Source organism: Ruditapes philippinarum, unplaced genomic scaffold, assembly GCF_026571515.1.
Source record: "Ruditapes philippinarum isolate M1 unplaced genomic scaffold, ASM2657151v2 ctg3444_1_1_1_1, whole genome shotgun sequence".
Classification (NCBI taxonomy): domain Eukaryota; kingdom Metazoa; phylum Mollusca; class Bivalvia; order Venerida; family Veneridae; genus Ruditapes; species Ruditapes philippinarum.
In genome coordinates, this window is record NW_026859447.1 from 1 (window position 1) to 13262 (window position 13262).

Below are 13262 nucleotides of genomic sequence, written 5' to 3' on the forward strand. Positions count from 1 at the left end.
GTTAGTCTTTTATCATGATGGCCCTTGAAATAATTTTTCAAGATTAATGTTCCATTTGATGCAAATCTAGACTAACAACCTGTGAGCAAAATTTCAAAAAGATCATTAGCTCACTCTGTATTTTCAGAATGACTATTTTTATTGTAAGAAATTGTGCATGCAAGTTATTGGTCTAGATCTACATCAAAAGGAATATCAATCTCAAAAAAGAAAACTTTTCCAGTCCCATCAAAAAACCCAACACGGTCGAGTCCCTTTAATAAATAAAAATGTTCAGGTGCCTATGTTAAGGACGGAATGAAATAAAAATATTTTTTAAAGTTTTTTTTTTTTTTAACTGGATAAATACATAGCAAAACTGAACAAAACTTGTTGCTACATGTAAGCAACACTACATAAATATGGCAAGCAAAAAAATTACAAGAAATAATCCCTGCTGAAAAATAAACAAATTAAAAACAACAAATAATAATTATACAATAACAAGAATAGCACACAGTAACAAAGAAATAATACTTGTAACGCAAATCAAAAACAAACATATGAGCCGTGTCACGACAAAACCAACATAATGGGTTTGCGACCAGCATGGATCCAGACCAGCCTGCGCATCCGCGCAGTCTGATCAGGATCCATACTGTTCGCTATCAGTTTCTCTACTTGTTATAGAGTTTGTAAGCGAACAGCATGGATCCTGATCAGACTGCGTGGATGCGCAGGCTGGTCTGGATCCATGCTGGTCGCAAACCCATTATGTTGGTTTTGTCATGACACGGCTCATATTATATTAATATGTTTATGCACCAACAATAAATAAGGTAATCTAACCAAACTAAAAACAGAAAGACAACACCTTTGGAAGAGTAAGTTAACCCTTTCCATTCTCAATTTCTTAAAATTGGACTTATCAATTAGGAGTGATATCAATAAGAAAATTGAAATTGGGTCAGTCAACGCTGTATGTATTTGTTTCTTTGTTTTTCATGGTTGGGGTTTACCTTGCATCAACACAGTCCAGGTTATATGGCAACTTTCCAGCTTTACTGATGGAGGAAGACCTCGATGCTCCTAAGTGCATTATTTCAGGCAGAAACAGGGATCTGGGTAGAACCACCAATGTTCCATAAGCTAGCTGGGTAGCTTTCTCACATTTGACGACGCTGGCGCGAATCAAAACCTACAGCGGTGAGAGGCAAGTGCTTTGAAGTCAATGACCTTAACCACTCTGCCATGGACACCCTGTAACATTGTTTAGCGCCCCATAAGACTGCATTGATGTTTAGGCTGGCCTGGCTCGTAACTGGTTTGTAAGGCTAGTTACTTTTGTTCCCTACAGATCAAGGGTTAAGTTACAATCCTAACTTTACAGAATCATCTGTTATGACATCTGTCCCCAGATTAAGGTGAGCAAAATGCAACAACAAAATCATAATTATGAAAAGGGCAAAGAAAAGTATAAATAAATAAATGGTTAATCAAACAAATGGTTCTGAACAAGCTAAGCATAAATGTATGGTTTTAAAATAATGTGTGGTTTTTTAATGCATGTAGGTAAAGAAGCACATGTAGAAAATGTAAATATGTTCTATAAATAGATCAATTTAACCTATAAATAAATCATTATCATTACAGAAAGGATCATTAGTCCTAACTTTACAATCAATCATAGATCACTATGGCCCATAAATTAATAAATATGGCCTGTATAAAGGTCATTGTCCTATAAATAGATTATTGTACTAAAATTATATCAAAGTACTATAAATAGATCATAATATATTATAAATAGATTTAAGTCCTATAAATAGAATCAATATGCTCTGTTAAAAAGATCAAAGCAGCAAGTAGTAACGTTTCTTTGAACCATGAATTTATTATAATGAATTTGTAAGGGTACAAATTTTAAAAGTGTACTGCGATTACACATGTAAGTAATAGACACTGACATTTTTAACTAATATTAGCATTTAACTAACTTAGTCAATGACCTATTCTGTGTAGGAACCTTTTTTCCAGATGGAGGAAATCTTTAAAAGAATGGTTATATGAAAGCTATTGAGGCCAGTAATTGCGAGACAGACTGTCGTAAAAAAATTTAAATTTGGGAATTCTCATAAGATAAGAAAAAGTAGGAGGACAAAAAAAGGTAAAGTTTTTAGAATATATCAAGTCTGAAACTCAAGGGGACTTTAAATACACAGCACTCTTCTTACATAAACCATACTGGCATGCGAGCAGTTCCCGTACAAAAATCACAGTTACTTAAACATTATTTTTTATTACGCTCACTCACCAAAATTTGAATGTTACACATCAATGTTCAGCTCGTCACACAAATCATGGAAATTCCATCATGTTCTAAACATAGTATAACCCTTAGTTATGAGGCCTCATATGGGGTACCGAAATTATCCATTATTTTGTATGAAGAGAAGTAGTTCCCGTACATAAAATCTAACACATTATAATTATACAATTTTATTATATCGGACCTATTTTTCATTTACAATTGTTGAACAGACCATTATCTAAGAGATAAATAGATGTAATTCAGGAAATAGAGCGTAGACTAAACGCGGGTATCAATTAACCGGTACCGTTACCCCAACGCATTCACATGCAATAGCATGCTTGTATGCATGCTATTTTACGCATCAAAGCCATAAAATTATTATATATAGTAATATTGGTCAACATTCTGATAACTAAACAAGTTTACATCACATTGCCTACTTATTTGTAAACAGGTGGTATTAGTGGAAAACCCTTTAACAAGCCCCACGTGTAAGTATTTTTGCGCATGTGCGCAAGGACGGAATCCCCCAGAGAAAACAAGGTCACGTTTTGACGACGCACAGGTGAAAGTGATTTAAAATGAGACTTTATATACGTACTGCCGAACTGACACTGAGATTTTGTCTCGTTTATGTATCTGCTTGATTTGAAATGAATTTTTGAAGAATGCAAGTAAAAATCAATCGTTTAAATGAAAAATACGGGTACTGCTTCTGTACGGGAACTGCTCGCATGCCAGTACAGCTGATAACAAAAATATTATTATAGCCTCTCTAGAGTGAAAAAAAAGAAAAAAGAAAGAGAAGAAAATATATTTTAAAAAAAAACACACAAGCATTTTAACATGTAAACAGAACTGTATGGAAAGAAAATAATGAAAACCATAATTATTTAAATCTTTAAAAACAATTAAAATACATACAGAAATGCATACACATATACAGTTGTAAATATTGAATATTTTTAATTGTCTTTATAATGAAAACTCTTACCATACCCTACTACTTATTGCAATAAAAAACCAAACACATTTAAATCATTTTTAACAATGTTTCATCTTTAAAGATACCTATAATGCTTTCTGTTTCAAGACGGAAATTCAAAATTCACGTCATCAATGCATTAATTACTTGATACTAGCTTTATTACTAACAATCATTTTGAGGATTGAACCAGTGATCCCTGGATTACTTTAATTCGATACTCTCTCCTCTTGAGCTAAACTGGCCAACATTTCAAGACCTATATCATTTGATTTTAGCACTTTATTCGGTGGGCTAAATATATTATAAGCTAAATTTAAAACATCATACATTGCAGTTTAAAAAACATACATGTCAGTCCGTTTGAAGGACACTTTAAGTAAGTTGTATATCATAATGGATTTGCTAATTAATTTATAATCTGACAGTGAAATATAAACTATATCATTCACTATATATTACTATAGAATGTCTTACAAGTTGTTTCAGAAAAAATATATATCATATGAAACTGCTAATTAACATATTATTTAAATCTAAGAGTGAAATATAAACTATATCATTCACTATATATTACCATAGACTGTCTTACAAATTATTCAAGTTATTTCAAAAGAAAAGGAGTAATGTGTAAAAAATTAAATATATATAATTTACCAGTGAGATATGAATTATATCCTTCACTGTGTACATTAGCAGTACATATATAAATATCAGAATTTTCATGAAGAAAATGTAAAGTAACAAAAAAAACCAGCCTGTTGGGTTTCACACTGGCATGAAAAATATCAAAAATCTTTTACAGTGACGTTAAGATTTTAAACATTCCTAATGCTGAATTATTTTGAAATATTTCTATTCATTATGTCCTTAAATTTGAAAGCATTGAATACGCACAATATTTAATATTAATATTAGAGTGCTATGAAATATTTTGCGTAGAATGAGTCAATATGATTTTCAGACTTTGCGAAAAGATTTAACGATCCAACGTGTATTGCAAACGTTGCTATTGCAAATGTTGCGTAGATAACATTTGACTAAATTTAACCTCGAAAGAAAAAATCATTATCTATTCGTACAGGTACTGGTTACTTATACTTAATCATGTCCCACTTTCTAATCTTAAAACAGGATCAACACGCCCACTCAACACACAAATTTAGCACCATCCATATTTCACTGAAAATCGGGGTTGTGCAATCTGATGCTACTATTTTGTGTAAAAACATGAAAATCAAAATTAAGTAGTGTTTTTTTTTTTTCATACTGATTTCGAGCATTTTTATTATTTTATCAAATACATTCAAACTTCTTAATTTCCCAAAATGAAATCCAACCTAGCAGTACTTGACTTCCATACAAAATACTCAATCACTAAAACTTCTAATTGCCAAAAGGCATCAGAGCTAAAGATTGTTCAGGTAATTGGCCTATGAGTATTTATTGAAAACCATAACAGGCCACCAAAAATTAAGGAAGCTTTTGAGACATGAAAATAAAGGTATATCTGGGACATAATGGGCCTTTAATTAACACCAGTTTACCTTGATTAACTAAGCCAATTTTATACGTTTTTCAGTTTTTTTTTTTTTACAAATGCCAAGTTGAAAGCCATTATATCACTCATACGTAATACTGTTATTTATATTAACATATGAAGAAAAAAAATTATTGCTCTCTGAATTACACTATCCAATAAGAAGCCTTACATTTAGATTTTATGCTTTTCATATTAATGGACATGTCCTGTTTAAAGCAGCACACCTCCAGATTCATGCTAAATTTTATGAAAATTTTGAAAATGTATTACAAAGAAAAATGTTGTTTTGTGAACAAAGAAGATAATTTTCACATTGCAAACAGCACTTACAACCCATGAAAATTACCAAATGAGGTCAAATATGAAAAAAAAATGCCCTTATTGTGTTAGTAATGCACTAATACAGTAGAAATATGGTGGAAAATACTACAAATTTGGCCACAAATCGCACAACATATTGGAAAGTATTACTTTCATCTTGAATCTTTTCATTTTCCTTAAAATCTCAGCTTTTTTCTCAGGTCTGATTTTCTTGAAATATTATGGTTCATCTGGAGGCGTGCAGCTTTAAACCCCTTAACCTTGCTGATTTTTATAAGGGATTTGCTAAGCCTTGATTTTAGAACAATCAAACAGTCTAGACAAAGTTTAAGGGGATTTTAAATTTTCAATACTAGTGTCACATTACCAAAACTGGCCTACGAACAGTATAGGGGCCTTGCCAGATCAAACCGAAGAGTGCACACTGGCCTGGGTCTACATGAACACTGGTGGTACAGCAAATCAGTTTTGGTTCAAGCAGGTAAAAGTGTGACATTATGCTCATTTTGTTACTTTAGTTTAGCAGATTAGCTGAATTGACTATATTTTCAAAATATTGACTATATCATAATGTTGCCTGACCAACAATTTATACAGAAAAATGTTTAGAACAAAATACTAATCTGCCTTAAATATAAAGACTGTCCCATACTTTTTATAAATTCAAAATTACAGGTAAAGTCTGATGAATATTTACAGACATTTCCTTGGGCCATGTGAGTTATCAATTGTTCAAGAGAAGTAAACTATAAAATTGGAAGGAATTATAGCAAATTGTAAACTCATTTTTACTTTCGATCATTCACTCATTATATGCCCTTAGATGGGCATAATGTCACTTTAAGGGTTAAATTCGACACTGTCCACTGTGGATATCAGAGAATTTAAATCAAGTATCAAAATAGAAAATCTTTGAAAAGAAGGGCAGGGCAGTATGTGATCAGACTGCAACATTGTTGTGGCCGGCTTGACACTATATCTTTTTTGTGCGTAGTAAACGGCAGACTAAATAAGAAAAATATTAGTCAACTGGCCTTTTAGTTAAGATTTTAACAGTTCACTCGAAATTTCTAAATGGTCAGAACATGATTTTATATTTATGAAAAGTTCATCAATATAGTTTAAATAGAACAGCATTAATATATGATTATAAAACACTCTGATTATCGGATCGATCCACAGTCAATTGGAAGCCAATGTAAGATAGATTTTCTAGTCAGTATTTGCTTATTTTATTATATTATGTCACACACTAAACCAATAACAAACATAAGCCAATATTGATGATGAAACTCAAAACTGAAATTTCAAATTTTTTTAAGTTTTGTTTTTGTATGACTTTTTTTTTCACCTAGAGTTTGTAAAATTAAATTGACACATTATAAGTTATTATAAAGTTATTATAACACTGATTTTTAACAATTAATCCATTTAAATCTTAAATTTGAATGAATATAAATAAATAAGGACAAAATTACAAAAAATAAATAAATAAATAAATGTAAATTAATTAAATTTAGATATAACATTATAGACTGCTATTCATGATTTCTTAGAATCTACGGGAATACATTTTGTTTTTGTACTATGCAATATTTTACCTGTATATATACACATGTGCATATATCAGGTATAGAAAAAGCCCACTAGTCTCTAAATACAAATTGTCTTGAAAAAGGCAAATGCTATATAAATGTATATATATTTTTCCTAGAGAAAGAGATTTACATAATATATTATATTAAAAAAACATTCATTCTAGTTCTCAGTCAGAAAGCTTTCATTGTATGTAAAAAATCATCATACAGTAAATGAGCCGTGTCACGACAAAACCAACATAGTGCGTTTGCTACCAGCATGGATCCAGACCAGCCTGCGCATCCGCACAGTCTGATCAGGATCCATGCTGTTCGCTATCAGTTTCTCTACTTGTAATAGAGTTTGTAAGTGAACAGCATGGAACTTGATCAGACTGCGCAGATGCGCAGGCTGGTCTGGATCCATGCTGTTCGCAAACCCATTATGTTAGTTTTGTCATGATGCAGCTCAAATGTCAAAAAAATTAAATATATATCAACTTTCTCTCAATTGTAAAATAGGTAATAATCTATCTGAAATTTTGATAAAATTATTTTACCATTTTCAAATAAAAATCATATCTTGGAATGTTTTTTTGGTTTTGTCCGTGTTGGTCTTTTTTTTTGCCGTAGTTCTCAACAGATCAAGTTTAGAATTTTTTCTATGAAAGGGACAAAAGTTTTTACCCTCTATAGTCGTAATAATACAAGAAAAAATAATCAATTTAGAAACATACACGATTATATACGGGTGTATTTATAAATAAATCAAATTACGTAGTTCCTCATATACATATATACCATAATTGTCTTGCAGTACATAAATCCAACAAAAAAACCCATACGACCTTCTAACCCATAACTTTGGATTCAGGTCATTTCACGTTCCTCTTCAAGTCCTTTTTCCAAGAAGTACTGTCAATACACCGTTAACATATCCAGCAGAAAATCTTGTATACAAAAACAAAAAAACTTGCGTATTTTGAATGGAAAAATTTCATTAAAAAACCGGTTCTAACATAATGGTGGGATAACCTCACGTTGCTCCGTGTATATCACCTTCTCCTGGTTCCGAAAACAGGGCTCGACAGTCAAGGACTGCGGTAAGATCTAGCACAATTTTACGAAGGGTAGGATGTTCCAGAATTTCCTCCGTTGGCAGTGGTGGGTGGGATACAGGATAAAAGCTAGGTCCCTGAAAAAATTAATTTAACATTTCCATAACAAATGTAAAGATGCTTGTCACTAAGCATATATTACCTCCCTTTATAGTCTTTTTTGAGAAAGGGGGGGCAGGGAATGGGGAGGGGGGTCATTCCCAATATATCTTAAGCTTAATATAATAAATGTCATCTTCTAGCAATCTGATATAAATGTTTTACAATACTTAGCTCAATAGGTAGAGCGTTGGACTGTGAATTGGGTGACCCGGTTCAATTACCGGACGGGGCAGGTCACTTTCGTTGTGATTGATCAAATTTTTCCTACTGTCATTGCACTGAACCTCGGCTCTAGTACGTACAGAAGTAACTAGTTCTGGTAAACTGCTTGATGCGATGGCTTAACTGTGCTCTGGAAAATTCATTGTGGCTTACTGCCGTGATACGGAGTGAAAACTATCAACACCATCAAAACCAAATAAGAAACAAAGTTGACTCCTCCTTCAAACATTTTATCGGCACTTTATCTTGCCCCCCTTCAAGGTGGGGGCAATGAAAACAACTTTTTCTAATCAAACTTAATCAAGGTTGACTAAATTTTTTACTTGTTTACCTTAAATCCTCGGTGAAGAATGAGAACAATATAGCAGAAGACAAATCTGAGCATTAGCAGACGTAGGAAATCGTCACCAATAAACTGCATATAGGCGTGATCTGAAATGCATTATGGGTAAACTGATAATATGATCAAACATCGGTCACATTTTCCCTTATTGATTTCATATACAAGTTTACATAGTATGGTGTTTTAACATAATTGTAACCATTGACCAATATACTGCATTTTTTATTTTTTTTATTTTAAGTCGTAGACGTACCTGCACTTTAAAGGCAATATTGAGACTTACCGGCAATACTGGTGGGGGAAGAGCTCAGGTGCTCCTCCATGCATCATTTTAAGCACCCGAGTAGAACCACCAACGGTCAGTAAGCTAGCTAAATAGCTTCCTTACATGATTAACTCCCAAGTCTGTAGTGAGATAGGTCAATCCCGAATTTAAGATACAAAAAAATGAAGCTGTAAGATTATTTTGCATCACAGTATTTACATTTTACCTTTAGGAAAAACAAAAAGTCCACTAATATAAGAACCCATGCATATATCCTTTGTGACAAAACCATCAAATTACATGTGCACAAAATTAAGTATTTTCACAGTAAGCTCTATGAACTTTTCTCATCTACAATATGTAACACATATAATCAGATACTTACCTAAGGATCTTGATCGTACAAAAAGTTTACTGGCCTCCGCCATGAATCTGTCCACGTAGTTTTGACATTTGTCCCACATCGTGATTGGGATATCTATAATACTACATACGTGACAGAACGCCATCAGCGGGCAATGCAGGAATAACGTGAACAAGTTGCCCTTCTGTCTCATATCTAAAATAAAACAATGTCATTGTTAACTAAATAAGATATAATGTCATTGTAATAAACTAACTCTTAGCCTGCTGGCAGCCATTACATTTACCCATGCAACTCCTGCAGACAAAAATCAGTCATCACAACAGTTTCATCTGAACATGGTCGGCACTTTTCGCTATTCAGTAAAAAAATAACTTTGAAATTAACCCTAAAAAATAAAGAATGCTCATGTCGAGATTGACAAGTTTATAGAAGTTATTAAGCAGGGATAGGAATTAACCTTTAAACTTATAATTAAGCTACAAAAAATGCATGGGTAGAATTTATTGCTACTTGCAAGGAAAGGATTAAAGAAACTCATTATAACTCAAAGATACATTATTGCCTACAAAATTTAATAAAAAGCCTTTACAGCAATACCAAAAACATTTTTCAAGACAACGTTTGGCATACTCAACTTACTCTTACTGACTTACTTTGTTTCAAGCAATAAACAATCAATCCAATATACATGTAATGAAATTCATATTTTGGTTCTGGGTTTTCTGTCGCATCAATACTGTGAAGGTCATATGGCAACTTGCAAGCTTCACTGGCGGGGAAAGATGTGTGGATTATAGATCATGTTGAACAAGCGAGACCAATTTCTGGAATACCTCACCAATCAAATTTCCAATACCAATTATCAGGTACAATATAAACTTGCGTGAATAATCGATCGCAGATCATCACGAACAAGATCTAAATTACATCTAACATCCATCCATCTTACACCAATACAACGGTCTTTAAGATCGCAAAATTCATGGAATTTTATGAACACTGGCAGCTGTGTATTAAGAAGCTGAGATAGACATACCCTGCATGGTGGTAGGCACCTGCTCTGGTGATAACAGACATACCACTGGCTGTCCAAATAGGTTGGGGAAGTGCTGTAATATATAAATATATGAATGATGTAAACAATGTACTTCTTTCCAGGACAGGTGTATTAAATTTATGAGGTTTCTGCAAGTAAAATATCATTGAATAAGCACTAGCTAGATTGACACTGTGTACACTAATATGAGAACTGCCAAAGTTAAACCATAACATAAACTTATCTAATAGCACTAGGTGGATTGTAAGCAAGTGATTACAATGGAAACTCTCTATGTACACTTGGTAAAAATTGTATATGAACAATGGTTGAAAATTTCAAATTACAGAATTTAATTTAGTATTTCTTGAGTCTGTGCTTGGTAAACTAGGGGTGTCACAGTTAGAGAAGCTGCTAACCGTTTAATGGCTACGTAATAACAATGTTAAATGTTTAAACAACCATACTAATAAAATCCCTAGATTTTCAACATTAACTTTGTTTCTTTATGCCTAGTGTTTGCATTTTGTTGTACTCAAAATGATTACCATACATATCCATATATTGAGTAACTTTTTTCTGCTAGAGTCGTACTGTATTTGACCAGATTGAAAAAAAATACATTGCTGAGTACAACTAAAATACAAACAATTGTCATATCATTTTAGCTAAAAAAAACCCGACCATACCCGTTTAAACGTGACACCCCTAAAGTAAATTGCATTTCAACGCTTTCCCAGGTATATAAGACATTCCTACTAATTGCTCATTGAGAAAGGCAAGAAAGTTTTTACCCGGAATGCTGTGGTCATGACTATAGGGAAAGAAGATAATTAATGTTATTACCTTAAATGCCGAAATATTGTAAAAAAGTTAAAGTAGAAAAAAAGTTACCTGGAATGCTGAGCTGTTGTCACTGTCAACAAGGATGAACAAAGGTTTTCTTGTGTATGGGTACAGGTCACCAGGATGTAAACTTTATGAAATTTAAAACAATGAATACATATCAGATTGTCTAAATATAATAGTACAGCATTTATCAATACTAAGATAAAGTATTTATTTTAAGAATACAAAATATTTCCCAATTGAGAAGTTAAATGTGATTACACCCCAATTCAATTTAAAACACCCCCACCCACTTCATTTATATTTGATTTCAGTTCTTAACAGTTTATATTTGGATTTTACAGAATTTATTTTAGGTTGATTGTGAAGACAGCTTAAAGACACACTCTCAAATCTGTTTCTGGAAACAACCAGTATTGAGCAATGAGTGCTACAAGTTTCTTGCTCAGGTGTTACAAACTTAGTTCAAAACCATCTCACCTGCTAGAGCTAAGAGATACGAAGACTCCAGATATTCAAACCCATTAAGATCACACAGGGATAAATGGGGGCTGCAATTCTGATGCCTAAACCGTTAAAGGCAACCCCTCAGCGACCAGGGAATTACGTCTTAAATACAGAAACAAGAGGGCCATGATGGCCCTGAAATTGCTCACCTGTATATAGACCCCTTGGCCAATGCCAATTTTAAACCAGGGACTTTTATTTGAACAAACTTGGTAGACAACCATTAGAAGATGTTTCATGGTAAATATCTAAACTATAACTCTTTGGTGTTTTTATAAAAAAATTTTTTAAAGTTTTTACTATATACATATTTGAAACAATCACCCCCCCCCTCCTGCCTCACCCCCGGGAGGGGCCAATTTTGACCCCAGGGCTTTTATTTAAACAAACTTGATAGACACTAACTAGAAAATATTTCATACTTAGTATCTAAACTCTAGCTCTTTTAGATTTTTAAAAGAGGATTGTTAAGTTTTTACTCTATACAAAATAATGAAAATCAATGACCCCCCGGGGCATGGCCAATTTTTACCCCAGAAATTATAATTGAACAAACTTGGTAGACATTCACTAGAAGATGTTTCATGCTAAATATCTAAGCCTTAGCTATTTGGGTTTTTTAAAAGAAGACTTTTTATGTTTTTACTATATACAAATAAGGAAAATCAATGACCCCTCGGGGCGGGGCCAATTTTGACCCCAGGGCATTGATTTGAACAAACTTGGTAGACACTGACTATATGATGTTTCATGGCAAATATTTCAGCTCTAGCTTTTAAGGTTTTCTAAAAGAAAATATTTTAAGTTTTTACTATATACAAATAAGGAAAATCAATGACCACCCCACCCCGGCCGGGCCAATTTTAACCCCAGGGCTTTTATTTGAACAAACTTGGTAGACATCTACTAGAACATGTTTCATGCTTAATATTTAAGCTTTAGCTATTTGGGGTTTTTAAAAGATTTTTTAAGTTTTTACTATATACAAATAAGGAAAATCAATGACTCCTAGGGGTGGGGCTAATTTTGACCCCAGGGCATTTATTTGAACAAACTTGGTAGACACCCACTAGAAGATGTTTCATGCTTAATATTTAAGCTCTAGCTATTTGGGGGTTTTAAAAGAAGATATTTTAAGTTTTTCTTTTGGTTGCCATGGCAACCACAGTTCTGCTTGGAATTAAATTCTTTGAACAACTTTTAAAGTTGACTTCCAAAGGAACATTCCTGTGAAGTTTGGATGAAATTGGCTAGGTAGTTTATGAGGAGATGTCATTTAAAGTAAAAGTTTACGGACAGACGCCGGATGAAAAGCGATCACAAATGCTCACCATGTCACTTTGTGACAGGTGAGCTAAACAAGAGGGCCATGATGGCCCTGAGGTCGCTCACCTGTATATAGGCCCCCCCCCCACCCCCGGGGCCAATTTTTACCCAAGGGCTTTTATTTGTTTATTTGAACAGACTTGGTAGACACCCATAAGAAGATGTTTCATGCTAAACATCTAAGTTCTAGCTCATTGGCTTTTTTAAAAGAAGATTTTTAAAGTTTTTACTATACACATATAGTTAAAAACAATGTCACCCCTGGGGCAGGGCCAGTTTTGACCCCAGGGCGTTTATTTTAACAAACTTTGTAGATATTTACTTAAAGATGTTTCATGCTTAATATCTAAACTCTAGCTATTTGGGTTTTTCCAAAAAAGATTTTTAAGTTTTTGCTATACACATATA

The 13262-nt window shown here is 33.1% G+C and overlaps 1 protein-coding gene across 1 annotated transcript in view; it reads right to left on the bottom strand.

Annotated features, from left to right (window-relative positions):
- Window positions 1–7181: 7181 nt before the first annotated feature.
- Window positions 7182–13262, bottom strand: part of LOC132756547 (protein SCAI-like) — a 35005-nt gene continuing 28924 nt past the window's right edge. The window contains exons 11-15 of the mRNA XM_060747644.1: window positions 11067–11148; window positions 10173–10245; window positions 9155–9328; window positions 8493–8593; window positions 7182–7914 (exon numbers count right to left, since the gene is read on the bottom strand). Of these exons, the coding sequence (XP_060603627.1) occupies window positions 7756–7914; window positions 8493–8593; window positions 9155–9328; window positions 10173–10245; window positions 11067–11148 (589 nt within the window). The 3' untranslated portion in view covers window positions 7182–7755. The remainder of the gene's footprint in view (window positions 7915–8492; window positions 8594–9154; window positions 9329–10172; window positions 10246–11066; window positions 11149–13262) is intronic.